At 42.5% G+C, this 27410-nt stretch overlaps 1 protein-coding gene across 2 annotated transcripts; it reads right to left on the bottom strand.

The window, feature by feature from the left end:
- Positions 1-22579: 22579 nt before the first annotated feature.
- Positions 22580-27123, bottom strand: LOC147886281 (uncharacterized). 2 transcript variants are annotated; one of them, XM_087395548.1, is made up of 8 exons: positions 26183-27123; positions 25937-26095; positions 25358-25558; positions 24971-25258; positions 23727-24142; positions 23459-23605; positions 23248-23367; positions 22580-23068 (listed from the first exon to the last, which is right to left on the bottom strand). In XM_087395548.1, exons 1-8 carry the CDS (start codon positions 27021-27023, stop codon positions 22994-22996), a joined length of 2247 nt encoding a protein of 748 aa, XP_087251674.1. In that variant the 5' UTR covers positions 27024-27123; the 3' UTR covers positions 22580-22993. The 2 variants fall into 2 exon arrangements, with proteins under 2 accessions (XP_087251674.1, XP_087251675.1); XM_087395549.1 differs by lacking the exons at positions 24971-25258; positions 25358-25558.
- Between the last annotated feature and the right edge of the window lie 287 nt (positions 27124-27410).

Raw genomic sequence — 27410 nt, 5'->3', positions numbered from 1 at the left:
AAAAGCACAAGTGTGTGGTGTCACATGCCAAGTCGCAATTGACCCATCACCTTGATAAGTTTGTGTGAGCAAGACACCCCTACCCAAGAGATTGGGTGGGGAATTCTCTAGAATCCATGTGAGGGATGGAGCTAGTGCCATTTTCCACTTCTTCATGTGATCTTGTGGAGAATGTAATCTGAAACCTAGGAAAGCTACAAGCGATTTTTTTGTATGTAAATACGCGAAGTATTCTATTTTTTTGGGACTAACTTTATCAATTCAACATTTGAAATCTTTAGAGAGCTTATCATTTGCCATAGCATCATTCACCATTTCTATAAAATCTCCCTTTATCAAGCTCCCAAAGCCATATAGAATTATGCAACCAAGCCTTCTAGGCTAGGTGAGTTATCATTTTTCATTTCTGCAAGGCTTCTCAAAGATCCTCCTCAGAAAACCCTCTCTCCAATCCTATACTCTATGACTACTGGGGAATCTAAGCAAGATCCCCAACATCACCTCAGTTATTAATAGAGCACCCCATTCCTCATTCTTCTCCCCTTTAACATTGACTATACTAGCCTATGCCCTCCTTTTTTACAACTTGGAAGAATGTTACCTCTGTGATGCCAATGGCCAATCAATAAGTGTGTGGAGTGGTAGCAAAGCTCCACTATTAATACCTTGAGCTTGGAATATAACTTGAGAAATCTAGTGGGAGAAGGATGGCCAAAATCCTCTCTAGAAAAGATCTGGTCATACTTTGTAAAATCAAGATCTAGAGAGAGAAAGACTAAAACTAGAGAGTGAAATACTAAAAGCCTTCACTCTTTGAGGTGTCTTCACAAGTACCTTCACAAGTGAAGGGACCCAAAGGTAGCTTCACATGGTATCTTCACAAGTATCTTCACAAGTGAAGGGACCCAAAGGTACTTGACAAGGTATCTTCACAAGTACCTTCACAAGTGAAGGGACCAAAAGGAACCTTCACAAAGTACCTTCACCAATGAAGGGGCCCTCATGTATAAACATCTCTCTATGGAATGCCCCCACCCCCCAGTTTCCACCCCCCCCCACCCTCCACCACCACTGCCCCCCCTTTTCCACCACCCCCCCTCCACCGCCCCCCCCCCCCCCCCCCTTCACCACCACCCTCTCCTCTCCCTAACCTTCTCTCTCTCTCTCTCTCTCATGTGTCTTTTCGCCTCCCTTACTTGTCTCACCCCCCTTCTCTCCCACTCACACCCCTCCCTATCAACAACTAAGGCCGCCTCCACCACCCAGCGTCTGCCAACGCGGCACCCAAGGGACAACTGCCTGCCACCTAGGCGATGCCTGATGTGCCTCTAGTGTCCTGTGGTGCCTTCATCTCCTTGCCTCCAATGCCCGTGACACCCCCTCATATTTCTCACTATCCCCTCCTTCCGTTTAACCCTAACTGAAAAACTAATCTTATTTAGGTTAGCTCACCTAGGTTAACAAGCAGTGTACTTATCACTATTGTCATTGACAAGTACAACAAGGGAGTTTCGCCACATTAACACAAGCCCTACTAAGGAACGTACACTGCTCCTCAAATAGCATTTTGTTTTGGAGAAACTAGACCCTCAAAGCACATATATCTTCTTCCTCTACATAATTGGGTGTTAAGTTATCGAGCTCCACTCGTGATATGCCAGGGTGACCATTGTGCATTTATGTCACCGACTTGTTAGTTGCAGATGCAGTTGGTACACTGCCCATGAATAATAGCTGGATGATAGCTATCTTTATGTACTCTAGTTAGTGGCTCAGTTAGTATGCCACCTAGGTTAGTTGAGTTTGGTTTGAGACCCACATATAGGGTTCATCTATTCTTTTTGTACTAAGAGAGAGAGTTCTTTTGGCTTTCACAACTAAGAAGAGGAAAACTATTTTTAGCCTCCACCTGTGTGTGTATTCCCCCATTGTGTATGTGAGAAAGCTGCAAGTGAGACTCCTTACCTCTCTCCCACTCTCTTCACATGGTGTCAGAGCTCGGTTCATGGTAAGGAGCTCAAGGAAGCAAACTAAGTTCGTAGTGTCTTGGTAAGAGGATTAGTGTTGCTTTCCTTTTTCGAGTTTGGGAGTAAATCTCTGCAGGTAGCACACAGGTAGCACAGCCGAAAAGTGCAAGAGTGCACTGTCTCAGATTGAGACGCCATTCACGGTACGGCAAGAGGGTAGTATATGCTACGGGTTAGGGCGACGCCCTTGGTGACATTATTTTTTTGATTCGAGGCCATTTCGAGGCCCGTTTTGGTGGTGGAAGTTTTCCGCAGGCACTCAGAAAAGTGCCTTGTTTTGGCTGTGCGACCATTGTTTTGCAGGTCGATGAAAAGCTGCCATAGAAATTGCATCGTATGCCTATGCGCAGAGATATTGGGAGTGACAGAATCATTCTTATTGTGTGTTGATGCAAAATCGTCACTAGGAAGTGATTGTGTGGTCAAATACCACTTTCGTCAGTTTTGCAGATCTGCCCTTGTGAGACAGAAGTTGTGTTCTTTGCAGTGACAGAATATTTTTGTAGTGTTCTGTAATGGCGTCTGATGCTCTTTCACAGATAGTCATTGAAAAGGTTGACAAGAACAACTTCCAAGCATGGAAGTTTGAAATGACGAATTTCCTTAAGGGAAAAGGCTATTGGGAGTTCATTACTGGAGTTGAACAAGAACTTGTTATTCCTAATGTTCCCAATCAACAGGAGCTGCACGCATTTAAAGGATGACATGAGAGAGCCAGAAAAGTTATGTACTAGCTGTCTATCAGTATTTCAGATTCTATGATTGTGCATATTCAAGATGCAAGCACGTCGAAGGAGGTGTGGGATACTTTGACAAAAATGTACAGCACAAATACACAAGTTTGAAAAATGTAGCTCAAGCAGGAGTTGCATAATGTGTAGAGAGAAAATATGAGCATCAATGACTACCACATGAAGGTGAAGAAGATTGCAGATGCACTTGCTTCCATTGGGTCGCCAGTGGAAGATGATGATTTAGTTTCTATGACCTTGAATGGTCCAGGAAAGGATTATGCATAGTTCCAGACATCCATTGCCGTCTGTGAAAAATTTCCTGATTTTGAGGAGTTGATTGCTCTTCTAATTTTTGAAGAGCAGAGAAATGGTGGTGCATCTTCTTCAGGAGGAACTTCAAAAGAAATTGTCTTCTACTCAAATGCTGGAAGAGGTAGAGGCAGAGGTAGAGCAGGCTGATCTGGAGGCCGTGGCAGAAATCAGAATATGCAGCAAATTCAAGAAAACCAGTCCTATGGAGGAGGACGTGGTAACCTTAGAAGCAGGGGGAGCCAAAGAGGTCCTGGTGGATGGCAGAGAGGCCAAAATGCAAATAGCAATGTTGAATGCTAATACTGTGGTAAAATGGGTCATATGGCTAAAGATTGCTATAAAAAGCAGAATGACATTATGAATGGAAAATTGCAACAAGGCAATTATGCATCCTCTACTAGACAGGGTGATGACAGAAATGAGCATTTGTTTATGGTGCAGCACATGACCAATTCTGTGACAAGTGTAGAAGGAAGCAATGATGTGTGGAATGTTGACTCAGGTGCATCAAACCACATGACAAGTCATGCAGAATGGATGCAGGATGCAAGGAAAATGGAAAAACCAGGATTTGTGGAGACTGGTGATGATACTGCACATCCTATTGTGCATATTAGTAAAATTCCTTTGTCTATGCAGGATGGGAAAAAGAAATACCTGTCTGATGTATTTCATGTCCTGAACATCATCAAGAACCTAGTTTCTATTGGTCAAATGGTTGAGCAGGGCCTGCAGATCAGATTTAATCCTCATGGATGCTTTGTTGAGGATATGAAAAATAAAGGTCTCTTGATACCAAAAGGGAAGAAGAAGGGCAGGATGTTTACATTGGATTCATGCCTGAATTGAGTGCTGCAATGTTTGCACATGGGACCGGTGTAGTTGCAGATATTGATATCTGGCATAAATGCATTGGTCATGTTAATGTAGAGTGACTTAAATTAATGCAGGCCCAAAATATTATTGCAGGATTGCCTAAGTTCAAGGTTGCAAAAATGCATAAGGTATGTGAAGCCTGTCAATTTGGAAAACAAGCAAGGAAACCATTTCATAGACATGTTCAAGAGAGTAAGAGGCCATTGGAATTAATCCACTCTGATGTGTGGACTACTAAAGCTGCATCTATTGGAGGCTCTCATTATTTTGTCACTTTTATTGATGACTACAGCATAAAATTTTGGGTGTATTTTATGAAAAAGAAAAGTGAAGTGCTTGGGCATTTCAAAGCTTTTAAAGCTATGGTTGAAAAAGAAATAGGCTTGCAAATAAAGTGCCTAAGGTCAGATGGAGGGGGAGAGTACCTCTCAAATGAGTTTGCAAGGTTCCTGCAGGAGCATGGCATAAAGCAGCAATATTTATGCAGTCATACCCCACAACAAAATGGACTTGCAGAAAGGAAAAACAAGCATATTGGAGAAGTATCTTGTGCCATACTCAACGAAAAAGACCTGCCAGATTGCTATAGCAGTCTACATAATGAACAGGACTCCCACCGTAGCAATACATGGCATGACACTAGAGGAGAGGTATACTGGTAGGAAACCAGATATTTCTCATTTGAAAGTTTTTGGTTGCATTGCCTATGTTCATGTGCTAGATGGGGTTGGATCCAAAAGCTGAGAAGTGCATCTTTATTGGATATTCTCTACAATAGAAATGGTATAGATACTATAATCCTTCTATTCGTAAGTTTATAGTGAGCAGAGATGTTGTTTTTGATGAGATGAGCAGCTGGTATAAACCAGTAAATGTGATTGACGATGTAGATGCACAAAATGGTAATGCTACACAGAATTCACAGTAGCAATCACAAAATATTAGTGGACCTGTAGTGTCCTCTAGCAGTGGTTCACATACTTCGCCATGGACAGGCAGATTGAGATCAAGAGAATCTCCTCAAAGCAATGCAGATAGTGGTATGCAAGTATCACGAAAAGGAAAAGAGAAAGTAGATCAGCCCATGGTTGATGTGAATGCAAGTCATTCTTATGTGGATGGTGAATCCAGTGGCTTAGAACAAAGCCTTGATGATGAGTTGGGTATTCCTTCTGTTGTTACACCTGGAGTAAGGAAGACCAGGGATGTTTTGAGAGCACCTGGTAGTGAGCCTATTTTGCACAGGTCTACCAGGGTCAAGTATCCTATGGATAGGCTGAAATATGATGGATTTATAGCCATTCACTATGCCTATATGGTCAAAGTGATACCAGAACCAGAACCCACTTCTTTTGAGCAAGCCATGGGAAAAGAAAAATGGGAGAAAGCCATGGATGAAGAAATAGATGCCTTGGAAGCAAATGCTACATGGGAATTTGTGCCTTTGCCTAAAGACAAGAATGCAATTGGCTGCAAGTGGATTTATAAGGTGAAGCACAATGCAGATGGTTCTATGAGCAGATACAAGGCAAGATTAGTTGTCAAGGGGTATGCATAGACATATGGCATTGATTATGAAGAAACATTCAGTCCGGTTGTAAGGATGGCAACTGTAAGAGCGCAATCATTGCTATGGCTGCAGGGATGGTCTTTACATCAGATGGATGTAAAGGATGCCTTCTTGCATGGTGATTTGCAAGAAGAGGTCTATATGGAGCAGCCACCAGGTTATGTGCATGTTGTTCATCCTGAGTTTGTTTGAAGGTTGAAGAAAGCCTTGTATGGCTTGAAGCAAGCACCCAGAGCATGGTTTGACAAGATAGGACAATATCTATTGGTTTTCAGATTTCCACGGCAGATTTCTCACTTTATGTGAGAAAAACAGAAAGGTATTATGTTGCTTGTCATTTATGTTGATGATTTGATCATCACAAGTGATAGTGATGAAGATATCCTTCATATGAAAATGCTATTGAAGCAGGAGTTTGAGATGAAGGATTTGGGAGAGCTGCGTTACTTTTTGGGCATTGAGGTGATTAGATCCACAAGTGGGATATGGCTTTTGCAGAGGCAGTATGGATTGGACATGCTATCCAAATATGGGATGACAGGCTGTAAGCCTATTTCAGTTCCTTTGGAGCAGAATGTGAAGCTGAGTTCAGATGCAGGTGAGCTTCTAGAAGACCCTACTATGTACAGACGCATAGTAGGAAGTTTGATTTATATGACTATTACCAAGCCAGATTTGAGCTATAATGTTGGGTTGGTAAGTCAGTTTATGCAGGCTCCAAGGAAATCGCATTTGGATGCGGCTAGACGCATATTGAGGTATGTGAAGTCCACATTGCAGTATGGACTAGTTTATGAGACTGGGGTTCAGATACAGTTGCATGGATACATTGATGCTGATTGGGCTGGTAGTATTTTTGATAGACGATCTACTAGTGGATATGTGTTTTCTTTTGGGAGTGCTGCAGTCACTTGGAGCAGCAAGAAACAGCCTACAGTTGCCTTGTCGAGCACAGAGGCTGAATACAGGGGTCCAGCAATGGATGCATCTGAGGCAGCTTGGTTGCATAAGTTGCTTTATGATATGCATCAGTCTACAGATGGGCCAGTTGTCATTTATTGTGACAACATGAGCAAATTGTGCCATGTTGACAGATTGTCATTTGTACATGGTTCATTGCCAATGAATGGCTTGTACAACAAACACAATTCTCTGTAGTAGTTCTTCGGGTCTTTGTTTTTTTTGTAGTTATTGAAGTGGACAAACTTTGGTTTTTTTCATTTTCTTGCTCCACGATCGATTGCGTTGTATGCACTAGCGTACTCGGCCAAACACAGATGGTGCAATTCGAGCGGTCTGTTTTTGTACTTCCCAATGTGAAGAGAGTGGGAGAGAGGTAAGGAGTCTCACTTGCAGCTTTCTCACATACACAATGGGGGAATACACACACAGGTGGAGGTTGAAAACAATTTTCCTCTTCTTAGTTGTGAAAGGCAAAAAAACTCTCTCTCTTAGTACAAAAAGAATAGATGAACCCTATATGTGGGTCTCAAACCAAACTCAGCTAACCTAGGTGGCATACTAACTCAGCCACTAACTAGAGTACATAAAGATAGCTATCATCTAGCTATTATTCATGGGCGGTGTACCAACCGCATCTGCAGCTAACAAGTCAGTGACATAAATGCACAATGGTCACCTTGGCATATCACGAGTGGAGCTCGATATCTCAACACTCCCCCTCGAGCTCAATCCCAATTCCTGCATACTAAGTAGGTCTCTAAACTTACACAGCTTCTCTGCACCCAATGCCTTCGTGAATATGTCAGCTACCTGATCCTCTGTGCTGACATAAACTAGATCAACAAAACCTACTAGAACCTTCTCCTGCACATGGTGGTAATGCACCTCAATGTGCTTTGTTCTAGCATGATAGATTGGGTTATTTGCCAAGTGTGTATATGCACACACAACAAGCAATAGATCAAAACTTTAAGAAATTTATCATGATGTGGACCCACGTGACAATGCCATGAATCCAAGGGAATATCATCATTTGCAACCAACAATTTGGGCGTGAGAGAACCACCCGTGGTTGACTATGACCTCAGCATTGAACTCAAAAATTGGGTGTGAGAGAACCACCCACGGTTGACTATGACCTCGGCATTGAACTCAAAAATTGCAAGGCACAAAACCGAAACCAAAATCTTGGAAGCTTCTCCATAGTTTTCACGCTCAATCAAAAGTACTTTCGGGAGCTCAGACTATTGAATCCACAACAGCACCTACTGCTCGAAGATGTCATGCTAAGGAAGAGCCTTCGCACTAGCTCGCCTTTCTATCTATTCTTGTCAGGAAATGAAGGGACATGCAAAACCCACATGCTCGTGCTCTTAGTCCAAGCTCTACAATGACACTACTCGCACGAGAGCTTCACAGACATAGAGTCTCCAAGAATTTTTCTCTTGGCTTACACGGGAAAAGCAACATACAATATAGGTAGTACAACCATACACTCTGCCCTCCACTTGCCATTGCTCGCAACAACCTACAAAAGCCTCACCCCATAGAAAAACTACTTCTTCTTTCACACCTATACAAAGATGTGGGAATGATTGTGTTTGATAAGATCTCCCTTGTGGGACAAAACACTTTCATAGCAGCAGACATGTGCATGCATGAGATCAAGCACAATCACTTACAACCATTGGGGCATTGACATTCTAATGTGCAGAGACCTGTGCCAGGCAAGCCCCATAAAGGATAATTGAATATTTTTCTCCAAGAATTCAGCGTTGGCCATGTCGCCTTTTGTTTGGAGAGACAATGTCGCGTACTATGAGCTCGACATGCAAATGCGCCAACAAAACAAAGAGTTCATCGCAGAACTAAACCGGTTGCGCATAGGTGCACACACTGCCAATGACATTAGCATGCTCAACACACTGTATTGTCGACAACCAGTAGCTCTCGAGGAGGTGCCCCACCTCTTCTACACAAACGTATCATGCAAGGATCCTACGACCTACAAAGCGACTTAAGAGAGAGAGATAAAAAGAGAGAGAGGGGGGGGGAATGCCATCTTTGAAAGGTTGCAAACAACACCACACTTTATCAAAGCTCTAGATACCAAGAACATGACATGTAGCAAAACAATTACAATCCCAATAGATGCCAAGGCAACAAGAGGTTTACATGCCATGCTACACCTTATGCCTGGAATGATTTCAGTGGAATTTTCTAGCCCAGGCGTGGGGAACCAAGCGTGTTGCACCACTACTTATAGCATCAAGAAGTCCCAACATCATGGACTCTAGTCTTGCGAATAACACGCGAGTTCCAGATTGCAAACCACTTAAATAGCATTTGCAGACACTAGTTTCTGATTCAGCTGGCTGCAACGCACACGATCTATCGTTCACAAGGTCTTTCCATGCGTGCTATTGCATTCAACCCCTCTGGAATTAAAACACATGGTTTGACCTACACAGCACTACCACGTGTCCGTGATCCTACCAACCTCTACCTCTTGCAGCCTCTACAAGCTAAGAATATCAAAATTGACCAAATTGTCTTGCAAGAACTTGAGTGACTGAGTAACGAACTCAGGTCCATGGCGAACGTTGCAACTAGACTTCAGTAAAATAAGAGAAAACACTTCATCATTGCAGTCTCTCAACACAAGATCATTCATCAGACACAAAGAAGACATAACAATAGCTCATAGCATCCTGGCTGCAACCATTTTATGCTTGCAAGAGATGCACACAAACATTCAATAGCCATACTAGGTTTCAAGCATGAGCTCGATGTAGAAGGGCTTGGTGTTGCAATGTACTACAAAGACAACATTGCTTTGCTCGACAAGAAAAGATACTACAACAATAGCGTTGAGTGTTTGTTCTCGCACTTCCACAAGTCCATGCTCGGAGAAACAGGAGTCATCAACAGCTACCAATCACCTAGATCCACTGTTGCAAATCTCTTCCTTGGTTTGCGAGATCTACTTCGACAAGTAAAAGCAGGGTGCACCACATACATCGTCGACGACTTCAACATTTGCTACAACAAACCCAACAAGACCCTCACATCCCTGCAATAACACATGCAAGAATTCGGCATGCATCAACTGATAACAAGCCCGACAACAGTACATGGGCCACATCTGGGTCAACGACAATGTCCAACCCAACTCAAAGCATAGAACCAATTATATCTACTGGTCCGACCACTCGTTGGTCTACACAAAAATAGACAAAGCTCAATGATGTCAATAATTTTGTACACATTGTTGCGATATCTTGTTGTCTTACTTTGCTGCCAAGTGTTGACTCAGTCGTTGCTTTTCCAGTCCATGTTGTTGCTATTCTCAATTCTCAAAGAATTTCGTTCACGTTTCCTTTCATGCTATCATCCGAATTCGTGTTTTTTGTTGTCGCTATCCATTGCAGGTACTGTTAATTGCTCTTATCTTCAATTTTCTTAGTTCCTAATTCTTTGCAGAGTTGGTATCCGAGAATTCTTCTTCATTTTCTTGTAGAGAAACTCTATGGCTGTGAGATCTTCCAAGGGGGTGCCTCTTGCACCGAAAACTATTGGGAACGATGCAAACAACTAGGTCATTTTCGATCTGCCGGCGTTTGCTGCTGCTCCGGCTTGCCATTCGTTTGTGTAATCCAAGGTACATTTATGTTAGTTTTGTTCTGAAATCAATCGATTAGTCTTTTCTTTTGGTTATGAGAACATCTATCTATCGTTCAGACGCTCCTTCCTATTCGGTTTCTTCAACAAATCGCTCTCTGGTTTCACCCATGCTACCTCGTTCCATTTCCAGAGCTCTGTACTGAGAGCTCTATACTGTTATTGCTGCACTCCCGCTGCTCGCATTTGATTGTTCCCCCTCTGCAAAGGAGGAGAGCATTTCCATCGTGGTCGTCCCTTTTGGCCTTTGATGAATTGTATAGTCTTCACCACCCCTATCCTATTGATACAATTTGACAAAGATGAGCTATGTGGTAGGCTTTGGAAAATGCTCCTCCATTTTTTAACATGGGCCATGAAGCCCACAAGAAATACCAATTTATTGACGGTCTAAACCATCGTTTTCGTAGGAGATTTTCTAGTTTGGCTGCAGGCCAATGTCTAAATTGGAAGAAAACCAGCAAACAGAGTCTCAAGATGGAATTAGAGTGGAGAAAAGTAGTGCTCTACATCTGTTGCACTTTTGATCTCAATTGTATCTACAGAAGATGATGGAATTTAATGCTCCGTCCTTCTTCGATTCCCCAGAATCATCATCTTGAGGGAAGGCCTACTTCATGTTGAGAGTTCATGCTCAACATCATGTGATCATATGTGCATAGAACTAACCCAATAGAGTGCTATAAAGGAAAGGGTTAGATCCCATTACCCTAACCCTAATCCTAAATGGGTTTGTATATATTCTATTTTTTCAACTAAATCTAGAGTACTGTTAGTCATTTGTGGTGTGCTCTCTAGTTGTGCCCTCTCTCCTCATCTCCACTCTTCTCCTCTCCCCTCTTCATATTTTGTCATGTTATCAGAGCTCCCTTGCCTTCTGCTGAGGCATTGAGATCTGTATGAGAGAGTGTGATTGATTGAGAGATCGAGCGTTTTCTTCCATTGAGAGAACTTTTGCTTTATTGTGAGAAGGTTCCATTCATGTGAGAGGAATTTCCGTCCATTCATTTTCTTGAGAGTCCTTTGAGAGATTTCTGTCTACATCTGAGAGACACCTCTCTGTTGAGAGATTGTGTGAAAGAGAGAGTTCATTGTTTTTAGAGATCTATTTTGTGAGAGGAGTTCTTCTTCTTCTTCTTCTTCTTAGAGAGAAAGAAAGACTTGGCGGGTAGCACAAGGCTTCTAGCTATCCATTTGGCCACCAACTCCTTCTACAATAGCAACTTTACAAAGCAACAAAGCCTCAACAACAAAGCAACAAAAGACTTGACAATGAGCCTACCATTCACTAGCCTTCCACAGTAACTCCTGTGACAACAAGCATAGTGAGCTCTAGCGGCTCCTACGACTTCATCAATCAAGTAGTGTTGCTGAATTTTTACCATTTGTGCACGCTATTTCAATAGCAGCAAGTTCTTGCTGTTGTGCAATTCTTTTTCGGCCTGCAATCATTCTACTAGTCATTGGCACATGTCCTCCATTTCCTGGCATGCAGTATCTATGCCATCCTTTGGTAGAATCACCGCCTCCTAGCCCCCCCTGCAAGCAATAGCCAGTGACCTCAGTCGACATCACTCCAATGACCCTTCAACTCTGCAACAGGCAAGCTCTAACGGCCCTAGCAACTCTGTAGCCTGGTACTACTGCAGGCGACACAACAAAGGCACTACAGAGGAAACTACATAGCCTGCGACCTCCTACAATGACCCAACCTGTTGCTCCAGAGCTCCCGTGGCTCCAACAAGTCTTCTCTGTAAGCAACAACTCCATAGTTGCCATCAATTAGTCTGGATTCAATGCCCTATGCAATGACCTCAAGAGCTCTCCATGACCGCCATAGTCTACACGGCCGATGCCCCAACAAAGGCAATCTCCAACAAGCTACCTTTGCATCGCCCACGACCACAACCTCATAGCTCTACAACCAGTAGCTCTGAAGGCTCTTGCAATGACAACGCTTCACCGATGACACAGCTCCCGATGGCCTTCACCCTCGAACTGTAGCACATGACACCAGCAATGTTCTCCTTGCACACAGATCCTCTAGCAACACTACACTGACTATAGTGACACGGCTTCCTAGTTCATAGGCGCTCAACCTCCTTGCATAGCTAGCCGCCGTCACCAATGAGACAGCTCCAAGCTCTGTCATCTTCGATGACTTGAAGCTCCAAGCGAACAAGGCTACCGATGACCATCCACGAGCTCCGGGCTCCAAGCCAACTACGAGCTTCGAGTTCCAAGCCTCTACAAATGACGTGGATGCCAGTAGCGCTCCATGCTCCATGGCTCCCTATGCTTGCCTTCTCCATGCTAGACGGCTCCTACAAGCACACCGGTCCAACCTCTAGGCAGATGGAATCTTCAGAAGATTCTATCAAAATCCCACAAAGATTTTGATTGACCTCCTCTCAACACGTGGCAGAAGTTGAGGATAGGATTGGTAAGGTTAACCTTGGGTCAAATTAACCCGATCACGTTGGGTCACCACATCTTGGTCAGGGCCTTGACACATGGTAGATAAGAATACATCATGGTTAAGATTATCCTTTGGTTTGGTCTGCTAAGCTAGTTGCCATGTGGCACCTTATCTACCACATCATCATTGCCATGTTAGCATTTCCATGTCATCATTGCCAAGTCAACTTTGTTGACATCATCATCTGCCACATCATCAGTGCCACGTGGCACATTGATCCTCAGCACACACACATAGTGCTTCACAGTCATTGCATGTGACCACTCTTGCCACCTCAGCACAAGGCTCCACAAGCACACCTCTCGCTAGGCATAGTGCCACATCATCACTACATGTGACCCACAGTGACACATCATCATTGAGCACCATTTGCACTCCTTTTGCCCCTCCACCTAGATCAAGGCGTATCTCTTGATCCAGAAAGAATTTGAGGGCGCTCCAAAAAGGAAAGTCACTCGTTTTTTTGTGCTCTATGTGCTCATCACATCATGTGCACATTTTAGTGCAAGTTACACTCACATTGGAGCCTTGTGTGACACTAGACTCTAGAAAGCCATGGTGTATATGGGATGACTCCCAATATCACACGTGGCATGTCTAGGACTCACTAGACTATAAAACACCCCCTAGATACCTAGTACACTCATTTTTAACTCACTTTGGCTTCATATTCCAACACCCCCCCATGAAGGCAAGATGAGAGACTACTGGAATGCAACCAAGAATAGTACATGACAATGACAGTCATCAGAACTATGCATGCCGATCTAGAACTAGATATGGTTCCCACACAATCTCAATGGCAAGTAAGCATTGCTCAGAGGCTAGTGAGCATAACATAGAAATCTCATCTAGCATGGCTCAGAGGCTCATCATGTACGGATGCATGACCAACTCAGAGGTCTAGGAGACCAATGCACCAACATCCTAGAACTCTCAAGCCAAGCCTGATAAACAAATAGACCTATCAAAGTAGAAAAACCAATACATCTTTTTAGGAGGAATATCCAAGGCAGAGAACCTTTAGACTCAATGAAAACCAAACACTCAATACATATCATTTTAAGGGGACTACCCAAGGCAAAGGACCCCAAAAATACATCAAGCATGTAGTAATAAATAAAAATATCTCTTTGTGAAAGAGATGCCCTCCAAGTAGCTAATACACATGTGTGCACATCCTTGCGAGTCGATGATCTACTAATAGGTTGAGCCCCAGGTACTAAATCTATGCGACAAGCCATATAAAACTTTCGCTTATTAACGAAACTAACGCGAAAAAATAATCCTTGATGCCCAATGCATAGTGGCATGTGTCCCCTAAATCGGTTTGGTCAGAAGACAATTAAGTAAGTAGTTTGTAGTGGAAATTGCTTCTGCCCAATATTGATTCGAAAGATGCTTCTCACTTAGCATTGCTCTAGCACTATCTGCTAAAGTACCATTCTTCCTTTCAGCTCTTTCATTTTGCTGAAGAGTATTTGTACAAGTGAATTGTCTTCGAATGCCATTACTTCTATAAAAATTCATGAATGTTGAAGACATATATTCACCTCCTCTGTCTGATCTCATTACTTTGATCTTTTTGCCTATCTGGTTTTCTACCATGGCTTTGAATTCTTGAAATCTGGAAAAGACTTCATATTTCTCTTTTAAAAAATAAACCCAACAATATATGTTGTGGTCTCGATGAAAGTCAAGTAGTAAAGTGGACCATTGACGTTGCAGTTCTATGCATAACCCCATACATCTGTATGAATCAAATCAAGAATCGATAGGTGCTTCTACCAAAGTTGGTTCGCTTTTGTTTACCAAAGCAACATGCTTTGCAAACTTTTTCAAGAAACTCTAGTTTTAGAATTCTAGTTGCCATATTTAGATTTCTGAGTTGTATCATGCTTTTGAAATTGACATGTCCATATCTCTTGTGCCATACTGCAAAAAGTGGCATCTGTTGTGGTTGAGCTGACATGGCATGCAAATCTGAAACTCAAGCTAGCATTCTGAACAAGCATCCTTCCTTGACTACTTTTCCTAGATTTTTCCTACTAGCTAATATCCTCTAGATTCATCTCTATCGAGGATGACTCATAGTTGTGTTCTTTCATTTGCCCAACTGACAAGAGGTTCTTGCTTAGCTTCGGAACAAAGAGTTCATCTTTCACCACTCCTTTCGTACCAATGAAATTGTTCATAGGTACAATGCCTTTCCCTTGAACTGGGTTCTATGTGTTATCTATAGTGTGATAATGTTCTTTTGTCCTTCTCTATTAATGCACACATGGGGCCATCCAGATGGAGGAGTGTAGCTATTGCATGAGTAAGCTTTCCATCGGAACAATGTGTCCCTAGCCCTCTTATTCTATATTATGTATGCCATTTCATATTACACCTATTGAGCTATATTGGTCATTTTTAACCATTCATAGTACATACATTCTTTGAGACCCCTTTAGGTAGTGTGTTCACTCCACTTTTTTGTTCTTGTGTGCTCCCTATCTTAATGCCCATGCTCCCATATTGCTATTGTATCCCTAAACCATTTCACTCCTCCCGCTCCCTCCCCCCCCTCTCTCTCTCTCCCCCCCCCCCCCAATCCCCAAACTGCCCACATATCAAATCTACTCTCACCCTTATCTTTTTCAAACCCCATTCTACTTTCACAATCTTCTCTCCCACTCTCAATCTACCCTTGCAACCTTGAAAGTCCTAGATAATGCTTCAGAACTCTTACCCATTTTGATTCGTGAAGGAGACTAGTGCTCCCAATTGTCAACCCTATCCCCTTTCTAAAACCTACAAATGTTTCATACCCTTAAATCTCTTAATGGAGGTGAAAACTTCCATCAATATCCATTAAAAAAATTCATCTCCTAAGCTCATGTGAGGACCAATTTCCATGCTTACTACCTACATCTCTAAAATACGATCCAAGGCCCTATGCTACAATTGTGATCACTTTGCTACAATGAACAACCAAAAATACTTGCAGGTGACAAAAAACTCAAAACTTAGAAATGAAAAAGTGACACAATAGTAGGCACCCCCATTGTATTGGTGTATTTACCTCTTGTTTTGTAAGGCTTCTTATTTTGGGTTTAACTATATCAGTTACTCTAATTTGATTAAAACTTATATCGATAAGCTTTTTCTTTTCTTTTCTTCTTGAAATAGTTCTTGGTAGCTATAGCTTCTCGTAGGGTTTTTGACACCTTATAGTTCTCAACATCCATAACCTTTTAGGTCTTCTCACACCTAATACCCATTCACAAGCCTCTAATGTTGGCTTATGTTTTTTGTGGATGCAAGTAATATGCCCTTTGGTTGGAGCTCTCTCTTGGAGGATTGTATAATTATTATTGTTATATTTTAATCGACTAGTCTTTGATCTAGGTGGACTTGATTTTTTGCATATTTCCTTCCTCTTCCTTGTAAGAAAATAATACAACGTCTGTGCTCAACAGATAACAGGATCTCATACGCAAGAGAGAAAACAAGATAGTATGGAGAATCAAAATTTTGATTACTGTAGAACTGATACAATAGATGGTGCTGCCTCCCAACTGTGCGCTCCTGTGAAAGAAGCTTTGATGGCGTGCTAGAAATAGTAGAAGACGGAGGCTGGATGCTAAGGAATCAGGGTTGCTATAGCTAGTGATGAAATGGGCTTCACGGGCTTGCTCTTATATAGCCACCAGTCGTAGTCGGCTAGGCTCAATTGGGTGACCAACCCAGTCTGCCCAAAACGGTCGACTGGGGGTCGGGCCACCGACCATAGGATAGAACCGGGCCCAGCCATCCGGGATCATCTGAGGCTCCAAACGACCCCCGCAACCCGAGAGTGGGCTGCCCCGGGAAATGCTCCGTCTACCCTCAGTGTGGTCAGTCAAGGGATGCCTTCTCGCACTTGCATGTAGCCTAGTTGGCGATGTGCCAACTCTATCTGCCGTCCAGCCATCAGGCCACACATAGCCCCCATCTGGTGTCCAAACCAGGACCTACCGGATAACCGAGCTACTCAAATGCCTTCTCCTCATATGGGGGGCTTACAAGTAGAGTTGGCTGGCTCCCGCGTAGTTACACGAGAGTGGAGCATTGATATCTAACATTCCCTTTGGGCTATCTTTTGGGTTTTATCCCCAAAAGAAAAGGATGACCCACAACTTAAGATGGGGAAATGCATGTTATGTATAGGTCTAGTAAGTTGTATTCATTGTACATGCTTCCACTACGTAGTCACTATGCTCACATATGCCCATACTATAATTCTTTTTCTTTTTCATTTTTAGTTTTTGATGCTATGATATGCACCAAATGTAACACAAAAAGATCATGTACATGCACACTATACTTACCCAGTGCAATTTAATACAACACAGTGTACAAGTAACTATACCGTGTGCACTCCTCTCTCTCTCTCTCTCTCTCTCTCTCTCTCTCTCCCTCCCTCCCTCCCCCCCCCTCTCTCTCTCTCTCTCTCTCCACTTTATAAAAAATGGTTAAATCTTACCATCTTGTGCAATGTCCCTAAGGTAACCCGGGCTTGTTGAAATAGGGTTGGCCACCTCCCCTATGAGCCCTGCATCAAGGGGTTGGACCATAGATTGATAGGGGTAGGCATGGGGTTTCCATGTAGATAGCAGAGAGAGTGTGGAAGTACCTACTAGTAGAGGAGATACATCTTGAAGGGTAGATTTGGCAAGGGAGGATCCATATGTTGTCCTTACATAGAGAGGAAGTAACCAAAGCTCACATTGAGGTGCTTGTCTATGGCCTTCCATGCCACAGTATGTGCATGCTTGATCTTGGTCTTGTCCTTGTTGATTTCCCCAATTTGCTGATTGGGTCTTCTTGGTGCTATATTGTTGAATCTTTGTTGTCCTTGCCTACCTACTGCAACTTGATTAGCTGCCACAGGTAGGGCTTGATTGTTTGAATTTTGAACATGAGGAGGAACTCTCCCCCTATAACTTGGATTATACCAGCATCACTTTTTCTCATGATTGTTCTTCCCACAAAATGCACAAGCAACTTTAGGCAGGGGTGGGGGTGTTTTTAAAGTTTCTAATTGCTCTTTAATCATTTGCTCTAATTTAGAGAGCTTGTATGTCTTCTTCTTGGTTTTTTATTTCTCTATGTTCTTGGTCTGTTTTATCTTTTTCTTTGTGTGCTCTTCTTCTTCATTCTCTTCATATGATGTATCAGCTTCTATATCATCACTATCCTTGTCTTCTGCATTAGTGTCTGTCTCAAATTTAGAGTCTGTGTCAGAGTCGGAATGCCTTTTCTTCTTTTGTTTTTAGACCTTGACTTTGTGCCTAGACTTCTTTCCGCTCTTTGTGCTGCATCAATCATGTTGTTGAAGTCATTTACTCCTCCAAGCTGGTCTCTGCCAGCTACTAATGCCTTCAAGTCCTTGTTTAGTCCTTTATAGAAATAATTTCCCAATTGCTTATCAGTGGGTTGTTGATTGTTTGTAAGTCTTCTATTTAGATTTCTGAACATTTGAGCATAATCTTCAACTAAAAGATGCTTTTGCTTCATATTCTGAAGCTTCTTGAGTATGTCTTTTGGAGTTTTCTCTTTACAAAAATGGCTTAAAAATGCAGTTTTCAACAAATAGGTGTGCTGTGAAATTTGTTGCAATACTCCTTTTGAGCAATTATTTAGTAGGTGATTGCACCATCAATTTGCTAACTTCAATTTGAACCTCACTTATTTCTGTGCTATGCACATAGTAGAGGATCACCAATAGTTTCTGTGATGTCTCCAAAAGACTAAAAAAAACCTACACATATCCACTCCTGGCAATGGGAATGCCAGGGCTGGACTTAAATCTAACTAATGTTAGAAAAGAGAGAGACAATACAAAGCATACAAATAGCTGAGACAATCATTTGTAGAGTGGAAATATCGCATATAGTTTGTATTACAGTAGATAGCAACAACTCTCCTCTATGCAAGAGGTGATGACCAGCTTATAACAACATCCGATGGTATTCATAACAGTAAAAAATAGACATAGTCCCAAAAATGATGTGGTGGATAAGGCCACTACTACATGTTGTTAGGGACAGTTATAACTGCCCCTATAGTTACAAAAGTCAATGTAAGGAATGCATTTCTCAATGGTTATCTAGACAAGGAAGTCTACATGCAAAATCACCAGGTTATTTCGACTACAGTTACTTGCTATTGTAACCCCCCCTTACTAGAGGTCTACTAACCCTCCTTGGTCTACAAAAGTTATAACTATCCCTACAGTTACTTGCTATTGTAACCCCCCCTTACTAGAGGTCTACTAACCCTCCTTGGTTGAGGTCCACGTGGGTGGAGGACATCCTCAACAATTAGTCTTTTGATGATCATAATCATGATCATGTAAATTATTCACATTGCATGCATGGCAAGTTTGAATGAAAAGGCATGAAAGAAATGAATGAAAAGAAAAATATTTTAAGCATTCATCACTGGATCAAAGCTTTAGAAGAGAGATGGTGGGACAAGCAAATCCAAACATTGGGATAGTTGTGGGATAGCAACCAAGGTGATGCTATGAGAATGAGTAGCACAATTTCATGTGACAATGGAATATTACTCAAAGAAGTATTGCTAGGTAGCATCAAAGAAGATCAGTGTTGGGTAGCATAGACAACATTGAGCTTCTAAGATCTACATCATCTAGAGAAACCAAAAGTGTAATAGAATTTAAATGACAAAGAAGGTAGGTGGATCATCATTGAGTGTCTCATCCAGGTTGAAATACTTGAATTTGCATTAGTTTATGCTGTTGAATCTTCTCATCGAAGATCTTTAATTTGGGAGGATATGCATCAATATCCTTGGATGCAACATCCTTTTTTCTGTTGGGATTTTAATAATGCACCACACCAAGGAGATAATACTTCGGGCACTACTCACATGCTGGCTTTGGAATGCCATGGTCTTAATTGATTTCTCAGATAGGATCATTGGAGAGAGTTGAAGTCCATGCTCTTAGGATATACTTTTTCACGTAATGCCCACACTGCATATTGGGCCAGGTTGGGGACCATTGGTACATGATAAAATGCGCAGCGATATGATGCTCGTACTTGTCAAATGTGGGTAGATTATACCATCCCTCATTTTGATCATGCTTCATTATGGCTAAGGTTGCCTTTTCATGAGATGCAACATGAAAAGATGCCATATAAAAGACTTCTCACAATCAATAATAGTTATTTGGAGCATGATGAGAGTTGGTTATGCCGCTGCGCCCCCTCGAGAACAATGCCATATTGATCTTGATTATGCTTGGAATGCCTTCGTTTCTCGCATGCAAGCTATTATTCATGATCATGGGAAGGATTACTTGCATGACTTGAGTACAATGGTTGTAGATGCTAAAGTTAACTGTCAAAAAGTTGATAGAACTCAGCCATTCTAGGGATTTTACTCAGCCTGAGCTTGACTATTTGTGTCATGCTAAGCGGTTATTACAGTGGAATGATCATAGGAACATTGCCAAATGGGAATCCAGGACCAAGGCAAAAAGATCTTTTGGATAAAGCTCTCTCTTCTAAAGACTTCTTCAAAAGTTACATTATAAAAAGTAGGCTAAGAATATTTGTTGAGTTTTGACATCTCATGGTCATTGGACTTCCTCAAAGGCACACCTTGCTCAAGAGTGTGTTGATCATTTTGCCCAACAATTTGGGAATGTGGACTCATCTTCGCAAGAAGTTTTGTCGGCAAATGGAAGTTATTACAACATGTTTCTCCCATTATTGCTCCTGATCAAGCTCTGTAGCTTGAGATACCTTCCACAGAAAGGGAGCTTCTTGATGCTTTAAAGTCATGTGGTAAATGAAAGTCCCCAAGTTGGGATGGTCTTATAGTGGAGTTCTTTCTAGTTTATTGGGATGCCCTTAAGCATGTTTTATTACATATGATTAATACTGCTTGGCAAAATGAGCAATTGCCTAATGCTTGGAAGAAAGGGATGTTTAAATTGATTCCCAAAAAGCATCTTTGTGAATCATTTGCAAATTGGAGGCCTATTACACTCAAGCCAGTCATTTGTAAAGTGGTTGGCAAAATGGTAGTTGATAGAATAAAAGGTTTTCTGCATGATGGTCTACATCCTTCCCAATATGGCTTTATCCGCAGACACATCACTAATAATATTGCAAATGCCTATGTTGGGATAGAATATGCAAAGTATACTCAGCAGGATGTACTCTTGCTACAAGTGTATTGCAAAAGCTTTTGATACTGTGCAGTGGAATTTTATCTTGCAAACTATGCAATCCTTAGACTTGGGCAGCCTATTACACTCATGCCAGTCATTTATAAAGTGGTTGCCAAAATGGTGGTTGATAGAATTAAGGGATTTCTGCATGATGGTCTACATCCTCCCCAATATGGCTTCATCCCTCGTAGACACATATCTAATAATATTGCAAATGCCTATGTTAGGATAGAATATGCAAAGTATACTCAGCATGATGTACTCTTGCTACAAGTGGGTATTGCAAAAGCTTTTAATACTATGAAGTGGAATTTTATCTCGCAAACTATGTAATCCTTAGGCATCGAATACAACATGTTATCTACTAGCTTTACAATGATAGTAAAGCTGCGTGCGTTTTATTGAGAGATATCTCTCATCGTGGACTTTATATTATTCAATGAGATAGGGATGCCCTCTTAGTGCTTTGCTTTATACAATAGCTACTCATCCGATGCTTTGCCATATTTTGATCATCTTGTGGCCATTGATGCCTTGCATGGTCTGGAAATTCTCGGGCAAGCTTATGCTGATGATTCATTCTTCACTCCAATGAATACAAAAACTATCTGCAACTCATGAGTGTTTTAGCCTTGTATGAAATTGTTACTGGTTTGAGGTAAACTTTCAAAAGTCCAAGCTTCTGCCTTTGCATGATAACGATCGGCATAGCTCTTTGTGGCCAGGGGAAATTTTTTTGCCCAACTAGCTTGTTCGCCATCTTGGCTATCCTTTGGAATGGACCATCACTTGCCGTCACGAAATAGATTGGGTACTTGCAAAGCTCAGGAAGAAACTAGAATATTAAAGTTGGCGACTTAGCCTCTTCACAGGTGCGACTTTGAATTGTGCAATCAATTTTGGTGGCTTACATTCAATTTTTCTTGTCTTTGATGATGTTTAATAAAAAAGACATTTCTTTTTTCATGCCCACTCTTCTGGAGACATGGCCATAAGAGTATTAGATTACTCTCCATGGAGCATCTCTGTTCTCCAAAGATGCACGGTGGCTTGAATATATTGAATATTACCGTCCATATTTTGGCTCACAAGGGAAAAATGATGATGCAATTTTTGTGAGGTAATCAGCCTTGGGCTGCCATGATGTGTCATCTACTTTCGCAGTTGACTACTTCGGCTTTTGGGCATTGGCATCCCACTCCATGGGATTTCATTCTTGCTTATATTGATGTCACAATTAAAGGTTGTCCTTTTGATTCCAAAATGTTCAAGGAGATTCTTTCTCATCTCAAATGGCAAGGTCGAGACTCTCTAGATGGTAATTCCTGGCAAGCTAAGAACTTGCACTGGTCAAAGGCATTTGATCGATCCCTTGCTCTGCCTGAACCCAGGTGCTCATATTTTTTTTCATCGGAAGGATTTACTCTGGTTGATGATGTACTTTCTGATGACGCTACTTAATTGCCTTTTTCTTTGGCAGCTAGACAATATAAATTAGGAATGCACTATCAACCCTAGCATTATCTTTCTCGAATGCTTCATTCACAAGGTAGTCAGACACCGGGAGCATCTAATTCGATCACGGAGATAGAAGCAGACCTACAGAGAGAGAGAGAGAGAGAGAGAGAGAGAGAGCAAAAATGATGTACAAAAGAGCTGATGTAACTTTATGATACATGACCTGTACCAAAAGGCAGAGGATCAGTGACAGGCATGCTTATTTGATGCCCCACCAAGAAAAAATCTTCCGTTTTGTAATTGATGTAATATATAACTGGCCCGCTTACTAGGTCACCATGAAATTCACAAATCTATAGATCAGATAAAGACTCCTGAAAAAATCACCCAGGTTAATCCAGCATCTTGCTTACAAGCTGGTAACTCTTGTGTGCTCTTCGTACAGGACCTCTCTCTGATACAGGATACATTATCTTCCCTTCACTCCGAGTGAGAGCCACTGAGTCCTCCCTCTTGAAAAGGAATGCCCAAAGAGTTACCTATGCCTTTCCATAAAGACAGCAGCACAATGAGGAAATAGCCTCAAAAAAAGCTGCGGCGTCAAAGATAACAGTGGCATGGAGCACGCCCAGTTTGTTCCTATAGTACACTGGTAGCCGATTATCTTCTGTCAGCATAAGAGCCTTCCACCCCAAAGCGAGCCAGTACCTTTACAAGCTTGTCTCTAGACAAGGGCTGCAACAGAAATCAACTGACAGATCAGCCCCAAAATAAAATAGGACCTGTTGAAGCAGTATTCAAACCTGTGCAAGTGGCCATATCTCTTGTCTGGAGATGCATAACTTTTTATAAACCATTGAGCATACATAGCCACGTAGGACCATGAGACTTAAAATTGCATAATCAAACCATACCTTTGTCTGAAAGTCATCGACACCCGCCTCTAGGAAAAGCTCTCTGTCTGACTGTAAGGCATTGCCTGTCAGGGCCACTATCGGTGTCTTCACCCCCATCATTCGGAGCTGCCGTGTTGCCTGCAGATGATCAAGTAGGCTTTGAATTTCAATTCAAACAACATCCAGATGAACATAGAACAAATAAGCTCACAACCAACTTAATGCTTACCTCATGTCCATCCATAACAGGCATCTCTTTATCCATCAATATTATGTCATAACTCCTACCCTGCTTCAAGAGGTCAACTGCGACCTGCCCATTCTCTGCCTCATCACAATTGAGATTGAGGTTTTCTAGAACCTTTCTCAAAATTATCTGCATGACGAGATAAGGCATTAAAACTCTAAGCCATAGCATTACCTTAAAGACAGAGCACATGGCTAAAAGCAGACAATGCTAGTTTGTCAAAACAGTAAGAGTCCAAGTCTGTACTCACTCTATTTATCTCAGTGTCTTCAACAAGTAGAACTCTCCTAGCAGTGTTCTTGCGTTGAATAGAGTTTTGAGTTGAAAACAACTTTCCCTGTAAATATTTGGAGTCGCCCTTACCCAACACTGAACAACCATTAAAAACCTCCTGAGAGTCTTCCATCAGAGTGTCGAGCTCTTCTTCCTTGGAATGGATCTGGTACTCCACAATATGCTTGACTGGAACAAGAGGATATGGAAGACAAAAAGAAAAAGTGCTCCCTTCCCCTTCTTTTGACTGAACACCAATGTGGCCACCGGATTGTTCAGCAAAGCGTTTGGCTAAACTCAATCCTAGACCCGAAACCCCTGCTTTTTGAACCCAACCAGACGTTACAAACGAGTAAGGCTCAAACAGCTTTGCTTGGTCCTCGGCTGAGATACCTGCTATGATACAAACCCATAAGAACAGAAATACTGTTAGTACAATATATGATACAACAAAAGACAAAGCTGGAATTCTTATACACATGCACATACATTATGGGCCTACCAAATAATTGGCATGCATCATTGGACTAGGCAATCAAGCAAGTGGGACGTTCATGAAGAACACTCTTTACCCGGTTGACAATATCCACGTGAGGATAGATAGAGATATATGAAGAACTTATGGTCGTGATCATGATCTAACTCTTTAATTGAAGATGAAAGGCCAATAGACCTTATCTTAAGTAAGTAGAAGCCACATCGTTGAGGCCATGCATTAATGAAAGGCTGGATTTGAAGGAGGGAGGCTTCATGGAGGTCGAGCACTATCCTTGAAGGACTCATCTCAAATGCTGGGATTCCCAAGTTCTCAGGCAAAAGCTTTCACACCTGGCAACTACAGATGAAGTTTTGCTTTATAGAATCTGGATTATGGGCGAAGGTTTGCTTTGCTAGCAAGTCCAGAGGTGAAGCCAAAGATACATCATGCACGCAGGAAATTTGGGATTCACACAGTGAAAGGACAGTCTACATCCACCGGCTTTGTAGGAGGCATCTAACCCCTACATGGATGTGATGAAAATACTATTCTTGTATTCCTTGACTATGCCACTTCAAGAAGAGTTGTGCCTTGTACTCAGGCATTGTCCTGCTCTATCCTGTTTCTTTTGGTTTTCAAACTGTGTGATGTCAGTGTGTATTTACTTTGCACCCCCAATTTGTGACTTTTTATATTTGAACTGAGTAAAGAAGTTGGGGAAATAATATCTGAAAATGCCTCACCTATACCGGTATCGTTCACTGTAATGAGTATCCTTGCAAAGCTCCCTTCACCACAGCATGCTTGAAGACTTGGGGCAGTTGAGTGACTCTTAGAAGGTCTGCTTAGACCCTCTACTCTGAGGCATGGACACAAAGAGCAATCTTGAGTTTGTACTTGTTCCATCTGGTTCAGAGCCCGAGAATCGCTTATAATGGCTGCATCAGTACAAGAAACTTCTTGACACTTTATGCTTAATTCCAATCGACCTCCTGCTGGAGTGAACTTGACAGCATTGCTCAGGAAATTCCCTGAAACAACGCAACGCATTTAGAAGGTGCCATGCCTTGCATTCTACAACTTCTAGGGATGTTTAGAAGAGTTCCATTTGATTGTCTGTGAAAACACACCTAAAGTCTGAAGGACCCGATGCTTGTCACCTATCACATGATTTGAGGTTAAAACTGCCTTCGCTTTGGAATCAATATTCATGTTGAAGCAGATTTGCTTCTGATACAATAAATCCTTCAAACCCCAGGATAGAACTTTTACAACTCCAAGAAGATCAAATTCTTCCAGGTGTAACTCCATGACACCCTCTTCCCATTGACCTGCATAAATTTATAAATCGCCGCATTCAGATGACTCCAAAAGATGAAATACTTGCAAGCAACAGTATACTAGTGAGTTCCCAAATCATTTACATCTAAAGAACACCGGCTTCTTTAAAAATAAAACGCTAAGCCCTTCACGAGAAACTGGAAAAAAGAACTAGAACTAGACTGACTCAAGCCCAGGCCCAGGAAACCCAAGAAGATGTGAACGTCAGGATAGGCATCAACAAGGGTCACAATTGTGATCACTTACCATTTATAGTTTTGTACATTTGACAAGACTGAAAACATAGGTTTCGGGGAATCAAACATGGTCATCCTTCCTCTACACAATAGTACTCAATAACTAAGAGAAAATGTGATCTCAAGACTCACCCATATCCGTGACATCATCAAGGACACTGGTCATCGTCTCTGCACAATGTAGCATCATTTGGACAAGCTCCATGTTTTCATTGACCTCACCACTTGAAAGTTTTCTGTCGGCAGTTGATCGCAAATGGCCCAATCCAAGGACGATCGCATTGAAAGGCACTGAGAAAAACCAAAGAAAGCACAAACGTTGCAGAAGATCCGATCGTTCGATAAAATCATAATAGCACGAGCATAAACCACACCAACCTCTTATATTATGGAAGACGTATGCCATGAATTGTTGCTTAGCTCGATGAGCTTTGCGCGCCCTCTGTTCAGCCTCCTCTGCCCGGTTTAGGCTCTTTTCCACCATATCCTCACAACATTGGCAGTTTCCAGGCCACTTGCATTTCTTCAGGTCACCAAGCCATGCGCAACCCACGAAACAGAAGCATGCAGCCAAGAGAGCAAACAGTTGATTGGCCCACGGTTGGATCACGCAAGGACGCGCACCCTGCAGTTCCATGCCTTGTGCCCATCTTAATTCGGACGAAGGGACCGCCACTGCCATGATACAAAAAACCACAGCGACAACTGTAGCCAGGCCAGAGAGACAGGAAGAAAGACCCTGCCGGAGAATCATCGACATCAATTCCTGATCTGTGACAGACTGAAATTCGTCCTCTGCAAAAGTCTTGGGGACCGCAAAGGAAATCCCCAGATCCCTTCTGCTTTTGAAAAACGAAATGGCTTGCGAACGCCGAGCCTTAAGCTTCCGCTTGGCATGGCCGCTAGGAAGGCTCCAACTCCGCCTTTCACTGAGCCTCAAGATCTCTCTGAGAGATATTTCGTCGGCGGAGTCCTCATGGCCGTCAGGGCAAGCAAGCTCGTTCCATTCTTGAAAGGAGGCCTCACTGGAACAGTTAGTCAGCGGCAAGTTCTCCTTGAAGTCCAATCCGACGAGCTTGGGTAAACCCGAAACGATGGTACGGCCGAGGTGTTTTCTGTCCGATAGAGAGGCGGAAGAAGCAGGGAAGACATCGGCAGAGGAGGAAAGAGGAGAAGAGAGGCTGAAGGCGGAATGATTGGGAGTGAGGGGAGGTTCCATGGGGCGTCAGCCACAGGAAAGAAAGGGAGGGGGCATGAAGGAAGCGATGGAGGATTAAGTAAAAGCTATGGCGATTGCTGTTGACGGAAAAGAGCAGCAGATTTTCGACAGAGAAAAAAGAGAAGAAGAAGAAGAAGATGACACAGAGAAAAACAACGCAAATCCCGCCGCTTTTCCCCGCTTGCTGACGTGTCTCTCTTTCATTCGTCCCCACCCCCGCTCTTGCCGCCTTGGCAACCCCTCCTCCTGCCACGTGGGCATTCCCCCGGCAACCCGGCCGTCGCCTTCCACGTGTCGCCCGGGTCCCGTGCCACGTCGGCCGCCGGCTGATTCCCTGTGAGGCGAATCGTATATAATCTGGGACGGAATCCAGATTTCATTCTGTCC

This window comes from Dipteris shenzhenensis, chromosome 24 (genome assembly GCF_047967505.1).
Source record: "Dipteris shenzhenensis isolate YYH24624 ecotype China chromosome 24, Dip_SZ_1.0, whole genome shotgun sequence".
Taxonomy (NCBI): Eukaryota; Viridiplantae; Streptophyta; class Polypodiopsida; order Gleicheniales; family Dipteridaceae; genus Dipteris; species Dipteris shenzhenensis.
Note: the sequence above shows the minus strand (reverse complement) of the source record. Positions and strands in the feature narration are given on the sequence as shown.

Excerpts from the sequence above, each read along its gene's own strand:
- LOC147886281 (XM_087395548.1), bottom strand. The coding sequence starts at position 27,023 with ATGGAACCTCCCCTCACTCCCAATCATTCCGCCTTCAGCCTCTCTTCT. Across the intron at positions 25,559-25,936 it reads TGATGATGTCACGGATATGG|GTCAATGGGAAGAGGGTGTC; the intron begins GTGAGTCTTGAG and ends AAATTTATGCAG. Across the intron at positions 23,069-23,247 it reads TCGATGACTTTCAGACAAAG|CCCTTGTCTAGAGACAAGCT; the intron begins GTATGGTTTGAT and ends TTTCTGTTGCAG.